Source organism: Periplaneta americana, chromosome 2 (assembly GCF_040183065.1).
Source record: "Periplaneta americana isolate PAMFEO1 chromosome 2, P.americana_PAMFEO1_priV1, whole genome shotgun sequence".
Classification (NCBI taxonomy): Eukaryota; Metazoa; Arthropoda; class Insecta; order Blattodea; family Blattidae; genus Periplaneta; species Periplaneta americana.
Window position 1 is genome coordinate 115369738 of NC_091118.1, and position 22263 is coordinate 115392000.

The 22263-nt window shown below is 35.2% G+C and overlaps 1 protein-coding gene and 1 non-coding gene across 7 annotated transcripts in view; one reads left to right on the forward strand and one right to left on the reverse strand.

Moving 5' to 3' along the window:
- LOC138694527 (uncharacterized) overlaps positions 1-22263 on the reverse strand; it is a 431371-nt gene that overhangs the window by 262163 nt on the left and 146945 nt on the right. For 4 of the 6 annotated variants that reach the window (XR_011330963.1, XM_069818340.1, XM_069818338.1 and 1 more), the window contains exon 2: positions 17252-17333. The exons of the other annotated variants lie outside the window; for them this stretch is intronic. Coding sequence is in view for 3 of the 4 variants with exons in the window: in XM_069818340.1 (XP_069674441.1) it covers positions 17252-17333 (82 nt within the window). In the remaining variant the exon portion in view is untranslated. The remainder of the gene's footprint in view (positions 1-17251; positions 17334-22263) is intronic. 6 annotated transcript variants of the gene reach the window in all.
- On the forward strand, positions 18553-18624 carry TRNAY-AUA (transfer RNA tyrosine (anticodon AUA)). The gene has a single exon. It is a non-coding gene; the product is annotated as a tRNA-Tyr (tRNA).

Here is a 22263-nt window from a genome sequence, read left to right on the forward strand (position 1 = left end):
ATTCAACATTTCATGTACGTAATAGTTGTGTTTGTGAATTTTGAAAATGGTGTATAACCTTCAAGAGAGAATATAAATCATCCTTATTGACTAAATTTAGGAAATTACACAAAATAATCTGTGTTTTCAGCCTACAATCAACCGATAATAACACAAATACAGGTTGCCAGGCGACGATGGAAAACAAAAGCTGCGAAAACAAATGAATGAGGTGTATAAACAATTGAATGCTCTTTCATATCTATACTTACTAATAATAAATCTGTAACCGAAATTTTTCTGGTAATTTTCGATTTTCCAAAAATAATTGGTCCTAATATACATAATTAACCACCCTGAAACCGAAAATCGCTTTTTTGAAATGTTTGTTTGTATGTCTGTCTGTATGTTTGTTACCTTTTCACGCGATAATGACTGAACCGATTTATATGAAAATTGGAATATAAATTAAGTTCGTTGTAACTTAGACTTTAGGCTATATGGCATTCAAAATACTTTATTTAATAGGGGGCTTATAAGGGGGCCTGAATTAAATAAATCGAAATATCTCGCTTATTATTGATTTTTGTGAAAAATGTTACATAACAAAAGTTTCTTTAAAAATGATTTCCGATAAGTTTTATTCTTTACAAAATTTTGATAGGACTGATATTTAATGAGATAAATGAGTTTTAATATTAAAATAACATCTAAGACGGTGCAATGAAATAACAAATGACTTCGTCTATAAGGGGCCTTGGACGACAACAACAATCGAAAAAGGGGCCTTGGACAGCAACAATCGAAAGCTATTGAACTTAGCCTACAGAGAATGTTTCTGTGTTTGTATGAAGTAATATCGGAAGCTAAATTAACCGATTTGTATAATTAATTATTATTTCACCATTGGAAAGTGTAGTTTCTCTGATGGACATACTGCTATACTGTAATGTTATTACAGTAACTTCTTAGTAAATCGAGGACAGGTAAGATTAAAATAGCTTCTTACGCACAGAAAATTTGATAGGCTATTTTGTACATTCGTTTTCTGTATTTCTTAAAATAATACTTACGTATACACTCATTTTAATCTCAGAGAATTAACGAACAACGAGAGTGTATTGATTTAGTATGCAGTAATAGTACGTTAGCTTAGCAATCCATTATTTTATAATTCAAATTTTAACTATGCTCAATCGAATCGTGTTAAAATAGACTATATATGCAATAAATGAAATGCAAAAAAATTGGGCAATGAGCCAAGCAGATTATGTTGCGCTGTTGTAAAAGTTGTTGCTTCTGAGATTCAAGAGCCCCCACAACAAATTAAAAACTTTCTTATCGGAGTACATCCGTTATCAACGCACTTTTTATATAATATAATATAATATAATATAATATAATATAATATAATATAATATATACTAATAATAAATATGTAACCGAAAATTTTCTGGTAATTTTCGCTTTTCCAAAAATAATTGGTGTTAACATGTATAATTATTCATCCTGAGACCGAAAATCGCTTTTTTGAAATTTTTGTTTGTATGTCTGTCTGGATGTTTGTTACCTTTTCACGCGATAATGGCTTAACGGATTTCGATGAAAATTGAAATTTAAATTAAATTCGTTGTAATTTAGATTTTAGGCTATATGACATTCAAAATACCTCATTTAACGGGGCCTGAATTAAATAAATCGAAATATCTCGCTTATTATTGCTTTTTTTGTGAAAAATGTTACATAACAAAAGTTTCTTTAAAAATGATTTCCGATAAGTTTTATTCTATGCAAAATTTGGTAGGTCTGATAGACTTTTAAAATAACAATACAATACGTTTTCACCGCCGCCTCAGATTGTAGCATTGTTGTTCCTGCAGTAATTCTCATGTGCAAAATATAAAATTTTTGAGTAGGAAGAAAAAACACATTTATTCATTCCATGGCAATGGTACATAGGAGATCGTGAATTCTTACATTTTCGAAAGAAAGAAATATAATTACATATCACTGTTTATGCTGTATCACTATTTAAGTTATTTGAAGGGTTCAGAACCATAGTGGGCCAAGCGCCATTTACTGAAGACGTAGAAAACAATGGTTAAAATTAAGTTATTACCATAATTCAATGAAACCATATAGCAAGTAATATAAAGTTTACACATTAAAACTAAATGATATGTCAATCTTCATTAAACTATAGTTGCATGTAATAACAAATAAGAAACATGTTAAAGTTATTGTCATTGCACCAAATGAGTGCTCTCTGGACCAAAATGATCGCAATTTAATTATTTAAATACAATTTCAATTAAGTAACGTATTAAACGATTTATCCTTCTATCAAACACGAATGTTCCCTGGATCAAACGTCCTATTTTAATTATGTAATTACTTTATATTTATTTCTAACAGGTTCAGCGGAGCGCACGGGTATGGCTAGTTTAAGTATAAAAATATAGAGATGCCATTTGAAATTTCAAAGTGGGTGTGGCTTGGGGTGGGGGGGGGTGAATTATAAAATGCAATTAAGCCTGGATTCAGACTTCCCCTCAATATCTAAATTGACATGTTTCTTGTCTAAATTTAATTCAATTTAAAATTAGTTATTTAGACTGGGAAGTTTTGAAATGAATATGCTACACGTACATTCATGTTTTTAAATGAATTATTTAATAACGCTGTGTCAACCACGAGATTGCCTACAGTAGATGTATTTAGTAATCATGAGAATTCACCATGGTATTACCTAAAGTTTGATTTACAGTTGGAAAAACTTCAGAAAGAAAACAGCCACGGTAATCAGCCCCAGAAATATTAAAACTCACGTCCGAGAGCAACTTGGAACAGTACCAGTCGAGCTACGCCCAAGGGTACATATTCAACATACGAGTGTATTATACAGTACATTGTAGGTACTTATGTCTATTTTATTTGTTGCAGAACTGTAATTCATTATATATATATATATATATATATATATATATATATATATATAAAGTACACTGCTGTCGGTTGGCATATATGAAACGAGAGAGCCCGGGTTCAAATCCTGGTTGGGACAATTTATCTATCTGGATTCTCCTCTGGGGTTTTCTCTCAACCAAATGAAGCAGGATTGTTGGGTAAGTTTCGGCGATGGACCTCAGACTCATTTCGCCATCAGTATTTCATGAGTCGGCCTGGGTGGCTCACTCCGTAGAGTACTGGCCTTCTTGTGCCCAAGGTTGCGGGTTAGATCCCAGTCTAAGTCCATGGCATTTAGGCCTAAGTGTGTTGAAATGCTCATGTTAGGTTGGCATGTAAAAGAATTCCTGCGGGGCAAAATTTCGGCACAATGGCGACGCTCATATAACCTCGGCAGTTGCGAACATCGTTAAATAAAACATAATTTACAACTCTTTTCACATCTTTCAGGTAATATCATCATCCATACTATAGATCGGGTTAAGTTCACTGTGAGGAGTGCTGTACTTGCACAAGAGCGCGGCCATTCGGCTACAAGTATCATTCACAGAACAGGAGTGGTAAGCACAATAAGCCTCAGGCTGAGGTTCAAACCTTCGTGTTCCTGTCCGTAAAATAGAAAAAAAGATTAGCAGTATGACCGTGAAATTAGCGAGCCCGGGTTCAAATTGTAGTTAGGACAAGTTAACTGTTGAAGTTTTTCCGAAGTTTTTCCTCAATCCATTAAAAGCAAAATGCTGAGTAACTTTCGGCGCTGGACCCTGGACTCATTTCACCGGCATTATCTCTTTCATTTCACTCAGACGCTACATAGTCAGCAGGCAACGCATTTTCGTTCCCAAACAAGTTAGGAAAGCTATCGGTTAGTATTTCTTGGAATTTTAGTTCAAACTCTTGATTCTAAATGCTTACGTCAGGACGCTCCGAAAGTTATAACCTAGTTCGGTACATAATAATAATAATAATAATAATTACTTACTTACTTACTTACTTACAAATGGCTTTTAAGGAACCCGAAGGTTCATTGCCGCCCTCACATAAGCCCGCCAGCGGTCCCTATCCTGTGCAAGATTAATCCAGTCTCTATCATCATACCCCACCTCCCTCAGATCCATTTTAATATTATCCTCCCATCTACGTCTCGGCCTCCCTAAAGGTCTTTTTCCCTCCGGTCTCCCAACTAACACTCTATATGCATTTCTGGATTCGCCCATACGTGCTACATGCCCTGCCCATCTCAAACGTCTGGATTTAATGTTCCTAATTATGTCAGGTGAAGAATACAATGCGTGCAGTTCTGTGTTGTGTAACTTTCTCCATTCTCCTGTAACTTCATCCCGCTTAGCCCCAAATATTTTCCTTAGCACCTTATTCTCAAACACCCTGAACCTATGTTCCTCTCTCAGAGTGAGAGTCCAAGTTTCACAACCATACAGAAGAACCGGTAATATAACTGTTTTATAAATTCTAACTTTCAGATTTTTCGACAGCAGACTGGATGATAAGAGCTTCTCAACCGAATAATAACACGCATTTCCCATATTTATTCTGCGTTTAATTTCCTCCCGAGTGTCATTTATATTTGTTACTGTTGCTCCAAGATATTTGAATTTTTCCTCCTCTTCGAAGGATAAATCTCCAATTTTTATATTTCCATTTCGTACAATATTCTGGTCACGAGACATAATCATATACTTTGTCTTTTCGGGATTTACTTCCAAACCGATCGCTCTACTTGCTTCAAGTAAAATTTCCGTGTTTTCCCTAATCGTTTGTGTATTTTCTCCTAACATATTCACGTCATCCGCATAGACAAGAAGCTGATGCAACCCGTTCAATTCCAAACCCTGCCTGTTATCCTGAACTTTCCTAATGGCATATTCTAGAGCGAAGTTAAAAAGTAAAGGTGATAGTGCATCTCCCTGCTTTAGCCCGCAGTGAATTGGAAAGGCATCAGATAGAAACTGACCTATACGGACTCTGCTGTATGTTTCACTGAGACACATTTTAATTAATCGAACTAGTTTCTTGGGAATACCAAATTCAATAAGAATATCATATAATACTTCCCTCTTAACCGAGTCATAAGCCTTTTTGAAATCTATGAATAACTGATGTACTGTACCCTTATACTCCCATTTTTTCTCCATTATCTGTCGAATACAAAAAATCTGATCAATAGTCGATCTATTACGCCGAAAACCGCACTGATGATCCCCAATAATTTCATCTACGTACGGAGTTAATCTTCTCAAAAGAATATTGGACAAAATTTTGTACGACGTCAACAAAAGTGATATTCCTCGAAAGTTACCACAGTTGGTTTTGTCCCCCTTTTTAAAAATAGGTACAATTATGGACTCCTTCCATTGTTCTGGTACAATTTCCTTTTCCCAAATAGCAAGTACAAGTTTATAAATTTCGCTATATAATGCACTCCCACCCTCTTGTATTAATTCTGCTGGAATTTGATCGATACCTGGAGACTTGTACTTTTTCAGATTTTCTATCGCAATTTCGACTTCTGAAAGCGTGGGTTCGGGTATAAATGGCTCAGCAGTTTGTATTTCAATTTCGTCCCGATCATTTCTATTTGGCCTATGTACATTTAGTAGTTGCGCAAAATAGTTTTTCCATCTGTTTAGGATTGATGGAGAGTCTGCAAGCAAGTCACCATTCTCATCCTTGATCACGTTTACCCTTGGCTGATATCCGTTCTTAAATTCCTTTATACCCTTATATAAATTTCGAATGTTTTTATTCTTACTATTTGTTTCTACCTCATTCAGTTTTTCCTTCAAGTAACCTCTCTTTTTATTCCTAAGTGTACGACTTGCTTCCCGTCTTTCATTGAAATAATTATCTCTCTTCTCCTCAACTGGATCCTGTAAGAATTTCAATTTTGCCTGTTTCCTTCTTTCTACTACCATGCAACAATCTTCATCAAACCACGGTTTCTTTTTCTTAGTTTCATAATAACCTATGCTCTGTTCAGCTGCAATTTTGATATTGTCTCGGATATTTTCCCACATGCTATTAACATCTAACTCTTTGTCAACTTCGTCGGAACTTGCTAATACGGCAAACCTATTTGAAATTTCGACCTGATAATGTTGCTTAGTTTCCTCGTCCTTTAATTTCAAAATATTGAATTTAGTAATATTAACTTGTTGCTCTACTCGCTTGGCTACTGATAATCTTTCTCTTAATTCTCCAATCACCAAATAATGGTCAGAATTACAGTCTGCACCCCTGAAAGTTCGAATATCTACTATACTAGTGTGTCTCCGTTTATCTATCAAGATGTGATCTATTTGGTTGTGTGTCAATCCATCTGGAGAAGTCCAAGTATATTTATGTATATCCTTATGGGCAAATGTTGTACTTTTGACAATTAAATTTTTCGATGTGGCAAAGTTGACTAATCTAACTCCATTGTCACTACTAATTGCGTGTAGGCTCTCTTTTCCAATAGTTGGTCTAAAAATATCCTCCCGTCCTACTTTAGCATTGAAATCCCCCAATAAAATTTTCATGTGATATCTAGGGAACTGATCAAAAGTATGTTCCAATTCCTCATAGAAGCTATCCTTTATATGGTCGTCTTTCTCTTCTGTAGGGGCGTGAGCATTTATAACTATGATGTCGCACCATCTACCCTTAAGTACTAAATATGATAACCTGTCACTGATAAATTCGACCTTTTTTACTGCTGATTTTATTCTTTTATGAACAAAGAATCCTGTTCCTAATTGGTGATTATTGTTTCCTTCCCCATAATACAACAAGTAATCTCCTATTTGTGATATGCCATTCCCATCTAACCTAACCTCTTGTACTCCTACGAAGTCTATTCTATATCTAGCTAGTTCTTTTGCTACTAATGTTACCCCTCCTGTTCTATAAAGACTAGTTACGTTCCAAGTGCCAAATCTCAAATCCTTATTCCTTTGCTGTGGTCGTGCCAGAGAATCAGTCCTATTCCGAGGCTTATTATAGGGATACGTAACAAGCTGTTTTTTACGGTGATGGGTTGTTAGCCCTTCGCCCAACCCCCAAGCTGGAGGACCACCCCTTATCGGCTGTCCACGACTGCTTATTCAATATATTCGCAGCTACCCTCCATATCTGGAGGCCGTCTCCTCTATCCGCAACCTGAGGACGCGCCATGCCGTGGTGATAGGGACCCACAATACATGGAATAATAATAATAATAATAATAATAATAATAATAATAATAATAATAATAATAATAATAATAATAATAATAAATGACAACTCTGTAAGTGGGATTGCTACTAAATTGAAATAGCTGTCCAGCTACTTTTTAACTATATGAACGCACTAACACTGTGAAACTAGCGCTGTACAAAATATTACTGCTACATATGGCATAAAATATAATTAGATTGATAATAATACTGAACTATTATATACAAAATATATTATGCAATATAATAGTAAACATGATGCACATTAACTGTAAATACTCTACCCATATATAGGCCTACATATAATATATACAACTAATTCATTTAACGAAATCAACTCCGTTACGGTGAACAAAGACATACTCGTATATTCTGAGATTATGAAAGTCATAACTTTTAGCCTACTCTAACTGCCAGTAAAAATTTGTTTAAGCTAAGAAAATGTTCTTCCTACGTCACATGACGTTACAGGGACAAACTATTACTTACTTATTTACTTACTTACTTACTTACTTACTTACTTACATACTTACTTACTTACTTACTTACTTACTTACTTACTTACTTACTTACTTACTTACTTACTTACTTACTGGCTTTTAAGGAACCCGGAGGTTCATTGCCGCCCTCACATAAGCCCGCCATTGGTCCCTATCCTGAGCAAGATTAATCCATTCTCTATCATCATATCCCACCTCCCTCAAATCCAGTTTAATATTATCTTCCCATCTACGTCTCGGCCTCCCTAAAGGACTTTTTCCCTCCGGCCTCCCAACTAACACTCTATATGAATTTCTGGATTCGCCCATACGTGCTACGAGCCCTGCCCATCTCAAACGTCTGGATTTAATGTTCCTAATTATGTCAGGTGAACAATACAATGCATACAGTTCTGCGTTGTGTAACTTTCTCCATTCTCCTGTAAGTTCATCCCTCTTAGCCCCAAATATTTTCCTAAGAACTTTATTCTCAAACACCCTTAATCTCTGTTCCTCTCTCAAAGTGAGAGTCCAAGTTTCACAACCATACAGAGCAACCGGTAATATAACTGTTTTATAAATTCTAACTTTCAGATTTTTTGACAGCAGACTGGATGATAAAAGCTTTTCAACCGAATAATAACAGGCATTTCCCATATTTATTCTGTGTTTAATTTCCTCCCGAGTATCATTTATATTTGTTACTGTTGCTCCAAGATATTTGAACTTCTCCACCTCTTCAAAGGATAAATTTCCAATTCTTATATTTCCGTTTCGTACAATATTCTGGTCACGAGACACAATCATATATATATTTTTTTCGGGATTTACTTCCAAACCTATCTCTTTACTTGCTTCCAGTAAAATTCCCGTGTTTTCCCTAATCGTTTGTGGATTTTCTCCTAACATATTCACGTCATCCGCATAGACAAGCAGCTGATGTAACCCATTCAATTCCAAACCCTCTCTGTTATCCTGAACTTTCCTAATGGCATACTCTAGAGCAAAGTTAAAAAGTAAAGGTGATAGTGCATCTCCTTGCTTTAGCCCACAGTGAATTGGAAAAGCATCTGACAGAAACTGACCTATACGAACTCTGCTGTGGGACAAAATATTAATAACAAAAATCATTATATTACAAATTAGCAATATTTACATTTTAAGCAATATGTAGAAATAATCCTTTTATCAAAACCTATCCCGATATACTGAACGAAAACATATATTCTGAGGTTATGAAGTATAAATCCTTTACGAACATCACATAAAATTTGTTTAAACTAAGAGAATATTCCTTCTACGTCATATGACGTTACAGGAGCATATTTATAATACATTACATCATTGTTATTGAATGATCCCTTGCGTACCTGCATGCAATTCATCCTGCTTATGGATCCATGTAACGTAATAGATGTACCAGAAGAAACTATTCGATTCGCTGTACGTTTGGTTACGGAAATGCGTTGCCTGATAATCAGCACTTAATTAGCGTCGTAAAATAACCCAATATCAAATAATAAATAAATCTAAACTAATAATAAAACTGTAATAACCTAAATTGGTGTTAGCATGAATAATGAACTGTTCTGAGACCGAAAATCGCATTTTCGAAATTTTTGTTTGTATGTATGTTTGTTACCTTTTCACGCGATAATAGCTGACAGATTTCCACGAAAATTAGTATGTAAAATAAGTTAAGTCTCACTTAGATTTTAGGTTATATGGCATTCAGAATAATTTCTTTAAAGGGAGGGTTATAAGGGTGACTGAAGTAAATAAGTCGAAATATCTCGCTTATTATTGATTTCTAAGGATAATATATGATAAAAAAAGTTGCTTTAGAGAATGTTTTCGACAAGTTTTATTCTAGGCAAAATTTTTATAGGACCCATATTTAACGAGATGTACGAGCTTTAAAATAACAATGCGTTTTATTTCCGTGCCGCCAAAATCAGGCTGATTTCCATAATATTATTAAAACAAATGATTCTGCGATTATTTCAGGTTTCCTTGTACAACAAGAGGAAGATATTCATTTAACATTTTTTCTTTAATTTATTGAGTATGCCTGAACGAGTAAATTCATATTCAGGGCTACACAAGAACAGATACATAATATGTTGTACAATATAATATTAAAAAAATCATAAAGCTACAGTCTGTGAAAAACATAAAACATGACAAGAATTAAAGAAAATAATAAATAGGAGCAGCAAAGTATCACTGAAATTTTAGGGAGGAAGAAGAAAAAGTTTGAAACCATCAAATAAAATAAATAAACCAACCGAGAATTAAAATAAATACTCTTGATAAAAACGTTTTTTCTTAAACATGTCTTAAAACACCGGGAATTTGTAAAACTTTATATTCTAATGGAAGTTGATTATAAGTTGTTATTAAAAATGCTTGATCACTTTCGTACCATAAATCAATGAGCCATGCTGAGTAAAAAATTATATTTGTATGTAGCAAGTGCAACGAAACATATGAGTATGGATAGTAAGTAAATAAATAAATACCGCACAAAATGTTTTATTATATCCACAAGTACCGTAACGCTACATTATACAGCCTATATATCAGTATATATGATTTTCATTAATTAATTAATTCATCCATTCATTCCTAGTTTTTTCTGCCCAACGACAAGTCTTTCACTGCAAACCCGCCTTCCTCTTTGTCTGCACATATGATCTATGTCTATCATCTGATATCTTCTGTCGGAACTTTTCTCCCGTTCACCATTCTTGTCAAGGCATCGTTCAGTTGGCAGTTTCTTATAGCCTAAGGCAGTAGTGTCAGAGTTGTAAGCTCCAAAACCGGTTGTGGAGCTAGAGTCGGAAAGTGAACTTTCTTATGTCTGTGGAAATACCGGAGCACGCAACAAGTCATAGTGGAGCGCTCCGCTCCGTTTAGTCTCTGTCTGACAACGCTGGCCTAAGTGATATACACCGTGTACCGCTTAGAAGAATCGAGTATAAAATGCTCACCACTGAAAATCAGATAAAGATATCGTTGTGATTTACATCTGACAAGATAGAGAAATTGTCCAAGTTTATGCAACAAAGTTTGAAAAGAGCTGCATGCGTTTCGTTTGTTTATGCGTATCTTTCGTTTGTTTGTTGCTAGGGCATTAAAACAAGCCTAGCGTCATTCTGTAGAAAAACACGCTATGGTAAGTACCATGTGGATACCACAACAAAAAGTTAACTATGTGCTATGTCTTGCAGGAGAAAAATCTGTTACGCGAGTCATTGGAACATTCTTCTTCGTAGAGGCTACAGTCACAGGAAATGTGTATCTGGACATGTTGCGGAACTTTGTTTTTGGCCAACTTCCCCCAGGATCGGTTTTTTACCAGAATGCGACCCCATCTAATTATCATCAACGAGTACGTGAGTTTTTGGATAAAAAATTCTCCAATAGATGGATCGGAAGAAGAGGATCCCTTGCCTGACCACCCAGGTCACTCGATCTGACCCTTTGGATTTGTTTTATGGGGCTTTGTGAAGGATGCTGTGTACCAAAGAGGCAGAGCTAGCACTTTGGAGGAACTGAGACAACGCATCACAAATGTAGCTGCGCTAGTGACTTCACAAATGCTACAGAACAATTTGCGGGAGGTTGAATACCGTTTAGATGTCTGCAGAGCAACTCAAGGTACACGCATCGAATTGCATTGAGCATTCTCCGAAACTCGGAGAGTTTTTACATCAAGTTATGTAGAAAAGTATGTTAATAAACCATTATTTACACTTGAAATTATCACTTATTTCTAGATCCCTCTAAGCGGGACATGGTGTATTATCTCATAGTTATTATTTCAGAGTAGTTAATCAAATATGGCTCTTTCATGCATCGTAGAGTATTTCTTCATAGGAATTTTACTATGACGATGACGATGGTAGTGGTGGTATAAAATAATGTTTAATAAGTGTGTCTAAGGTTTGTTATCTCTGAGACGTGAATCTCGTGATATTCGCTACAGGATTTTGACATAATTCCTAACTTTTTATACAGAGAAGACATCAAATGAACGCAAACTTTTTAAGGTACTGTATTAAATAAAAACACTTTCTTTCCATACACTTACTTCACAGTAACCTCTTGAAACCCAACCATTCGTTCTCGCCGTGTATTAAACTGACGAACCAGAAGAAAATGTAAATATGAAGAAGTTCACAGTTGTAATATAATCTTTAAATTTCAGGTGCCAGAAGCAACTTACTTCACGTCTGGACTTTGGGGTATGACATGTAAGCAGCTTATTTTAGTACGGCAATGATAAGGGCATGCCCATATCCAATTTTCAATTAATATTTTTAGTTTATCAGACTTTTAAAAGGAAAGAAGGTAACACTGAACAACAAATTTTTACTTTTTGTCTTGCTCCGAAATAAAAATAGGTGAATATTACTAACATGTATGCCCTAAATTTGAATTTAAAATCCAAATTGACCCATCATGTACCATTTTCCGGGAAAAATGAATTTAATTTTTTAGGACAAAACTTATTTGCTTTTAATTGTTCGCTGCTACTGATAAAATTACAACACACTAGGGATTCAAAATTCCTCATAATACTTGCAAAATGTGTACCGGATACTAAATTGATTAAACATAGTTTAAAACACAACGACAATAAAAATATTTCATGCATATAATGAGAAAATCTCGGAATTTTAACTTACATTTAAAATAATTTTCTGGGTGATTTCTGTTTATAACTAGACCAGGGATTGTATTTTAGAAGGAACCAACAATAGTCTGCAAGCATGCTGGATGATGATCTTCCTTTATATCGCCTTTCCATTTCAGATATTTCTTGATGAAATCTTTCCCCATGCTCGTCATTTACCGCTCCAAAGTTAGGAGGAAAGAAATCCAAATGAGAATGTAAAAAGTGTATTTTGAGAGACATATTACACTCCATTTTGTCATATGCACTTAACATGATTTCCACAACAAGTTCTATGTAGTTCTCTGCCCTAGAATTTCCAAGGATATTTGAGCAAACGTCTTTGAAAGCGCGCCATGCCATTCTTTCTGTAACGGAAAGTTTTTCCTCAAAAAAAGTATTAGCCATAACTTCGTTAATTTGTGGACCGATGAAAATGCCCTCTTTAATTTTCCTTCACTTAAACTGGTAAACATTTCCTTTATATACTGAAAACCACACCCTTGTTTCTTCATTGCATAGACCTCACTTTGAACTGTTATGAAATTTACTTAATAGGAGGGACCAATATCTGTTTATTTAATAGAAGTACAAAATAACATGCCAACAACCATAATAAACCATAAATAAGTCATAAACTCATAAAATAAATTAGTTTTTGTTTTGGTTTATACCCCCAACCCGCGCCAGATGTTTCCTGGGGGAGCGCTTATCGAAAAGTGAAATCATAGTATATCTTAAAAACCTTACTTGATACGAAGAAAAAAGATGTATTTTCGGATTCAGCGCATATCAAACCATAACGGACATATTGTTTTAATTCGGAGCAAAATTCTTGGGGTGCTATTCATAGACATTTCGCTAGCCCGCGCTACGAGAGTGCTATACAGGATTCATATCATATCATATCGCTGACACTGGTTTATGAGTACGAAAAACGTTAGTTCGCTGATCATCCACCGAAAGCCCGCGCTAAGAATGTCTATGAATACAGCCCTTGATGTTCAGTGTAATATAGACTTTCCATATGTAATCAAACAAGTTTCTAGAAGGAAACAAAACAAAGTTTTTCGCAATTTTGTTACTAACGCAGCAACGCATCAAACCAGAAGTGCAGCCAACAGAGCTCACACAAGTTCACACATTGAGAGGCGGCGCAAGAGTCTGACATGGAACCAGTCCTGGCAGAAGAGCACGATGCAAGCTGATCTGCATTTCAACCAGGCGACTCACTCCTTAAATGTCGACTTCAAAATGAAAAAGTTCTATCTGCCTCCTATCGAAATCCGAACACCACCATTGACTGACTAGTCATACATAGTTCCACGTACCCAATAATTTTTGAGAGTCATTACCGCTTCCTTCTGGGGTTGTAGGCAACGCTAGATATTCTTTAGTGTTAGCGTATGAAAGCTTCGAATAAAGCTACTGGCCGACAAGTCATAACATTTCATTCATCCTACAGCGATGGACAAAAAAAAAAAAATAAATAAAAATTTATATTTTTATATTCCGATACAAACATAAATTAAGAATTATTAAATGATTTCACATTTTGTTTTAATGCATTTTGTTTTATAATTTTTATTGCTCACTAATTATAATTAATAATTACTGAATCTAACTACATTTGTTTCCGTTTTTTAAGACAAAGTCACTGATTTTTTAAACCTTACTATCTATTGAGCTGACTCCCGAACACGAGCAAAGTCCTTTCGGAACCCAATGTATTTTAATGTGTGCATTTTATAAGAATAAATTATTACTATTTGCTTACTTATGGCTTGTAAGGAGGTTCACTGTTGCCCTCACATAAGACAGCCATCGGTCCCTATCCTGAGCAAGATTAATCCAGTTTCTACAATCATATCCCAACCCCATTTTAATATTACCCTCCCATCTATGTCTCGGTTTTCCCAAAGGCCTTTTCCCTCCGGTCTCCCAACTAACGCCATATATTTTATGTTACAATTATTAGCAAAATAAATAAATAAATATGCATTTCTGGATTCACTCATACGTGCTACATGCCCTCCCTATCCCAAACGTCTGGATTTATTGTTCCTAATTATGTTAGGTAAAGAATAGAATGCGTGCAGTTCTGCGTTGTGTAACTTTCTCCATTCCCCTGTAACTTCATCCCTCTTAGCACCAATTATTTTCCTAAGCATCTTATTATTATTATTATTATTATTATTATTATTATTATTATTATTATTATTATTATTATTCGTAAGCACTGTGCTTTGGAAACTTATGCTATTATTATTATTATTATTATTATTATTATTATTATTATTATTAATTCTAAAATAACAAAGAAGGTTTGGAATTGAATGGATTATATCAGGTCCTGTTTTTGCGGATGACGTGACTAAGTTAGGAGAAAATCCACAAACGATTAGGGAAAATACGGGAATTTTACTTGAAGCAAGTAAAGAGATAGGTTTGGAAGTAAATCAAGAAAAGACAAAGTATATGATTATGTCTCGTGATAAGAATATTGTACGAATTGTAAAAATAAAAATTGGAAATTTATCCTTAGAAGAAGTGGAAAAATTCAAATATGTTGGAGCAACAATAATAAAATATAAATGACACTCGGGAGGAAATTAAACGTAGAAAAAATATGGGAAATGCATGTTATTATTCAGTTAAGAAGCTTTTATCATCCAGTCTGCTCTCAAAAAAGCTAAATTTAGAATTTATTAAAACAATTATATTACCGGTTGTTCTATATGGTTGTTAAACTTGGACTCTCACTTTGAAAGAGGAACAGAGGTTAAGGTTGTTTGAGAATAAGGTGCTTAGAAAAATATTTAGGGCTAAGAGGGATGAAGTTACAGGAGAATGGAAAAAATTATTAGGAACATTAAATCCAGACGTTTGAGATGGGCAGGGCATGTAGCACGTATGGGGGAATCCAGAAATGCATATGGAGTGTTAGTTGGGAGGCCGGAGGAAATAAGACCTTTGGGGAGGCAGAGACGTAATATAAAAATGGATTTGAGGGAGGTAGGATATAATGGGAGAGATTGGATTAATCTTGCTCATAACAGGGACCGATGGCGGGCTAATGTGAGGGCGGCAATGAACCTCCGGGTTCCTTAAAATTCATATGTAGTAGTATTATTATTATTATTATTATTATTATTTTATTATTATATTAGAGTCTTTGACTAATATTGAAATATGTTAAAAAATAAGTGATTAGCCTATATTTTCTATTTGTATTTATTGGATTTATGTTACCTCATCAGTCATCATTTTATTTGTATTTATTTCTATGATTTACTCGTATGTTACGTAATTACTTTAATTTATCAATAATATTACTCTTCACCATGTTTGTATGGAAGGCTAGTAATGTTATAAAATAAACAAACATTATGTTCTTCAGTTCAAGATTCCATGTTTTTTTTATTATTTTATCCACTTTCCGTAATAGTAAATAATTCTGTTATTTTTAAGTGGTTTAGGCAGCTTTTCATGGAACCCGTTTCCTTCTATCTTCTTTTTAACTTAGCTTCAGGGTTTAACGTATACCTCACATGTTAATTTATTAGCTGTTAGTATTATAAATTATTTTATCAATTTATTTCGTCTGTCATATATAACAACACTGAAGGTTAAATAGGCCTTTCATATAATATAACTCCGCAAATAGTTGTAATCACGCAAATAAAATTTGCAACCGCCATTTTGCAATGAAGAGAAGCATTTTTTTTCTCGTCAATCGGCAAAGCGAAAGCGCTTTATTACAACGCTTTTAAAACACGCTTTGATCCACTTTCAAAGTAGGTTCTAAAATCGACTTAATCTATCCAAATTTTAAATCTACCGCCACAAATTTGCACTCTGTACTGTACTGGGATCAACCGAGTAATGACGTCACAGTACCTGCTGCGAACCGAACCGCTCCGTCCCCAGCCCTACTGCAAGGTGTCGTAGTTCAAACGTCTGATAGCTACTCCATTTGACGCTTATTTGTTACTAGAAGCTTATCCAACATAAGGTATTACATTTTCTTACATATATTACAAATAATTGCACAACAGATTTCTAGTACATGCAAATTCCTACCCGTACTCAAGTTGTTTATTAAATGGCTATAGCTAATGGATGTAATGTACTTAATTCTTGTGTGCAGAAACGTCGCTATCTGAGTTTTGAAAATACTGTAAATCTACCAGTTGCCATATTTAGCGATAAGTCGCTAAATCTAGGGAATGGAATTTTGTATCAGTCTCGGCGACAAATTTTGTAAAATATGATTAGGGACTTTCATGCGGATTTTTATATTTTTCTACGTTTTCCTTTCTTTTAAGTTAAAACATTCAATTGAAGTCATGCACTTCTTAGTTTTAGAAGAGGCACGGCTGCATGACTGAGTAGTCTATAATTATACATACGTGAAAGCTTTGATCTCATATATTTGTGATCAATGATCAGGGTTGAAAGATTCTGATTCAATGATTCTCACGGATTAGGTCTCTCTCTCAATGCTACTGCTCCAACACCCATAAACGGTGGTTGCTTTGATTGACACGTGACGAGTCGCGAGCTGCAGCTAATGTAATCTTGGTTCTTTCTCGTAACGCGGAGATTTTCCACTCCGAACCGACCCGAGGCAATTGAGTTTTGGAATTTTGTGCCGACAGTTCGTGTGAAGCAAATGAGATTGTAGTTTTTGCTAATTTTAATATATGTAAAAAGTGTTACAATTTGCCAGAAAATGTGATATCAACGATTGAATCAAGTGCAGTGTATTCTTATTTTTATTTAGTGATATTGATTATTAATTTTTAGCGACATTTCTGGGGATTTTTTAAACAACCTTTGGGAAAATTTAGCTACTTTTTGCTGAAAAGTTAGCGAGATTGTAGGGCGACATGTTGGCAACAGTGAAATCTACGTTCAGTTCTCATGCTCACCTTTCTCTCTGCCAGTTCTCAATATACCTTCTCGCACAACGCCAACTTCTTTTCTTCCAGAATAGTCTTCAGAATCCACACCCTAATACAGAAAAATAATAGAAGCATAAGTTACAATGTAACAAACAACATCGTCGTTTTGAAACAAACCAAAAACTAACACATATATTTAAAAAAAAATTAATGTTAACTTCGAAAGATGTAAGGATTCTAGACAATGTCAGTACAGATAAAGGACATCAAATAAACAATAAGACAATAGCAGATCAATGCACAGTGGTCCAAAACGCATATCGAGCGGAACAAAATTAATAACTTTTCTCCTATCAAGCAGATTTTTATGAACCTTTGTATAGTAGTTACAGGTGGCATACTTGTTTTGTATACAAACTTCCATTGTGTTTGTGTAAAAGAAACTACCCCATTATAGGGGTTGAATTTTAAACAAAATTATCAACTTTTCTCTTATCTAACAGATTTTCTTCAAACTTTATACGATAGTTACAGGTATTATTTTTTTTTGTATATAAACTCTCATTACATTTGTGTATCGGCCTAATACTTGTTAGGAAGACAATGACGATATTTGTGTAAAAGAAACTACTCCATTATAGGAGGGTTAATTTAGGTAAAATTAATAACTTTTCTCCTATACAACAGATTATCATGAAACTATGTACAGTAGTTACCTGTAGCATATTTGTTCTGTGTACAAACTCTCATTACATTTGTGTAAGAGAAACTATCCCTTTACGAGGGGTGCATTGAGGCTAACTGTCTTACTAATAAACCGTGTATAGTTTTTATACGAGATTTATGCAGAGTTGAGACAGAAAACGTTACTAATAAACCATGCATAAGCGATGAATGTATAAACAGTCTGTAACTATACAATGGGAATTGCTTTGCAGTAGTTATATACACGAAATCCCTTACGATGAAAGAGTAATGGAACGGAGAAAAATTCCCTCCGGCGCCGGGATTTTAACCCGGGTTTTCAGCTCTACGTGCTGATGCTTTATCCACTAAGCCACACCGGATACAACCCCGGCGCTGGATAGAATCGTCTCAGATTAAGCTCCAACTCTTGGGTTCCCTCTAGTGGCCGCCCTCTGCACTACGTCATAGATGTCTATGAACATAGGACCGAAGTCCACACATGTGATGAAGTGCACTCGTTATGAGTGACTAGTTGGCCGGGATCCGACGGAATAAGCGCCGTCTTAAATCACGAAGTGATTTACGCATATCATATATATTATTTTAATGTACCGAAGTACATATCCAGCGCCGGGGTTGTATCCGGTGTGGCTTAGTGGATAAAGCATCAGCACATAGAGCTGAAAACCCGGGTTCAAATCCCGGCGCCGGAGGGAATTTTTCTCCGTTTCATTACTCTTTCATTGTATGATGACGCAGAATATCTGCATGGAAATATCATATGTACTTCGGTACATTAAAATAATATATACGAAATCCCTTGTTTAAGCGTTGTATATAGAGAAAAAATGGCCGCCCCCTAACAGCTGTTCGTATCGACTGTCATTAATTTATGATGATGGTTGCCTTATAACCACAGAAGAACAAACCAAAGAGCACAGAATATCGATACTTATCACGGCACGCTAGAGCGCTCTACCGGATGCAATAGAGAACCTCAGATATTCTATTACCTTTCGCAATGAAGTAATGACGAAACCATGACGTAGCTGTGTAACAGTTGTACTTATACACGACGTATGTAGTGATTATTATTAAGGAATTTACACATGACTTATAAACGAGCTGCTCATTGTATAAGTATAAGACAGTTAAACGTCTGTATATAGAGTTTTTATTAGTAAGACCGTAAGTTAATAACTTTGCTTCTGTATAACAGATTTCAGATAATAATATATTGCTGTGTAGTGAGTTTATATTTTAACGGTCTTACTAATATACCGTGTATAGTTTTTATACGAGACTTATGCAGCGCTGAGACAGAAAATGTTACTAATAAACCATCCAGCGATGGATGTATAAACAATCTGTAACTATACAATGGGAATTGCTTTGCAGTAGTTATATACACGAAACCCCTTGTTTAAGTGTTGTATATAGAGAAAAAATGGCCGCCCCTCTAACAGCTGTTCGTATCGACTGTCATTTTATGATAATGGATGCTTTGTAACCACAGAAGAACACACCAAAGAGCACAGAATAAGTAGAATAATATTGCTGTAGCTTGTACTCTTTGACCAAAATATAGTGTGGCAATCGATCAGAGCCAGTTGTACTATCGATACTTAACACGGCACATTAAAGCGCTCTACCGGATCCAATAGAGAACCTCAGATATTCTATTACCTTTCGTAATGAAGTAATGACGAAACTATGACGTAGCTGTGTAACAGTTATATTGTTATACACGACGTATGTAGTGATTATTAGTAAGGAATTTACACACGACTTATAAACGAGCTACTCATTATATAAGTATAAGACAGTTAAACGTCTATATATAGAGTTTTTATTAGTAAGACCGTAATAAAATAACAATACTTCAGAGATAGGCCTATATGGTATTGGCGGCGAATATGGTGAAAAATAGATTTCTTTTATTTTGTTACCCTTTTCGATTTGTTTCTCTTTTGTATTTTATTACAGATGCTGCATCCCCGCACTTCTCAATGACACCTAACTTCCAAGATGCACTTCTTTTGATCTCTGCTTCACCAATGACCGTACTAATCTACACCTTGTTTTTAAACTGCCTTCCGAAAAATATTTTCTTGGTCTTCCGACAGGTAATGCTGTAGCACTACATTCTGTGGTATTACGTGAACGTAATAATCTCCCAGAAAATTTATTTCTGCATTGAAAATTCTTCGGTATTTCAGCACAAACCTGTTACATTTTATACCACATTACTTCCAAAATATTTAAAAGTCGGATCTCTAGTTTTCTAATTTTTATTGAAATATTTTCACTACTGCCCTGTAATATTCTAATTTGTCCTTCACATAATTACATAAATCATTCACTGTTCACGTTTTCTTCTGGAAGTGTTCCATATGGGTCACCATCTTTTCCTGTCAGTGAGAGGGAAATACATATATAAGAGCAGCGTTGTTCGTCTACTGATACTCAAAGAGGAAGAAGACGAATTTTTTACTACTACGAGCAATATTGAACGAGTATGATAGAAGTATGCCTGTGCATGATATTTTTAAATCACAGCACTGTAATTATGGTCAGGAAATAGTGTTGTCACTTTAGACCAATACACTCTAGTTTTGTTAATTCGGCCACAGAAGACGGTGATATTATGTTGGTCATACAGAGAATGAATTTCATGACCGTAAAAAGTGCTACTTGAAAGCAGCATTATATAAGTAGTAAAATTTGATTTGTCATATTCTCATTATTTCAACGTTACAATTGCTTGTTTTTTTAAATGTGTACATAATAACATTATGCAATTTGTGTTCTTTTGATTTTGTGTTTTTAGAAAATATAATTTCATTTTGGAATCCGCCCCTAAGCACGAGTTCTACTCTTTCAGGGGTGGGCTAAAATTTAATCTGTTTATATTATATTTTATGTTACAATTATTAGCAGATAAATGAATGAATTAATTAATTAACGCTCCGCCATAAATGCTGTAACTAAAACCTTGTGCATCCCTCATGTTTATCGTACGGCTCGTCCTCCTCCCACACGTTACCTGTGCTTTGTTCACGTTTTCACTGTGCCTATACGAGACGCTCTACTGTATGTATACATTTTAATGAAATAAAACAATACTATTACTCGATTACCCATAGTTATAGATTAAAATTAATCGCTTTTTGGAGATTGCAATTAATTGTAAGGGCAGTAGTTGCATCTATAATTTGTTTATGAAATTTACTTTTAGGTGTTACATTCTATATAATATATTTATTATTGACATGGCATTATGCCACCGGCGTTGAAAATTCACTACAGGAAACGATTCAAAATTTATCCTTGTCGGTGACTTGGACTACAAAAGATAATAGAGAAGCAGTTTATTAATGCCAAGAACAGTATATCGACTCGGCATGTTTTGAACCCGGGTCCGAAGGCCAAAGACCAGCAGGTGTTAGACATCTTCATCTTGTGATGTTTTTACGCTTGGAGAAAGTAAGAAGGAATTTCAATTGGAGAAGGAAAAGAAACTGAAAGCTTCATTTTACGAAAACAGTTAAGTAACTTTTTGAGGTTATGACAGGTCTTAACAGAGATATTAAGAAACCTGTCGAGTTTTTAAAACCTTGTTACTATAAAAACGACTGGATGAAGTCTTCATATGTAGCGGACGGCCTTGCTAATAACAATAATAATACTAATTTACAGTCACCGACTGACAACAGATGTTCCCAGTAGCGGCGGCTTGGTTGCTCTGGCAACCGGAAGGATTGGTTGCATTCGTTTGTTTGTTTATCAACTGTACGTGTTATTTAGCTTCGGTTATGTGTCGAAATTATAACAAACGAGGAATTAGGCCTATGTGTGATAAGTGAAGCACGTTTGGTTTTCCATAAGGTATACAGTCTGAAGGATAATTAGAGTGGTGGCATCACAATGGGAGTAAAGACGATGAAAGATTTTAAAATTTATACTAATTTTTAGAGTAGGCCACAGTCGGGCCTTGTCATTAATTAATAGATTATCTGTGTATTAGTCCCGCGCCGTGGCGTCGTTGACTAAGGCATCGTGCCTAGGACTCGCGTTACGGAATGCGTGCTGGTTCGAGTCCTCACGGGGGAAGAAATTTTCTCATGAAATTTCGACCAATGTATGGGACTGGTGCCCACCCAGCATCGTGATGCACTTGGGGAGCTACGATAGGTAGCGAAATCCGGTTGCGAATGCCAGCTATAACGGCTGGGGGGATCATCGTGCTAACCACACGATACCTTCATTCTGGTTGGATGATCATCCACCTCTGCTTCAGCATGTGGCCGTGAGGCCAGCAGCCGGTTGGTCGGTCTAGGCCCTTCACGGGC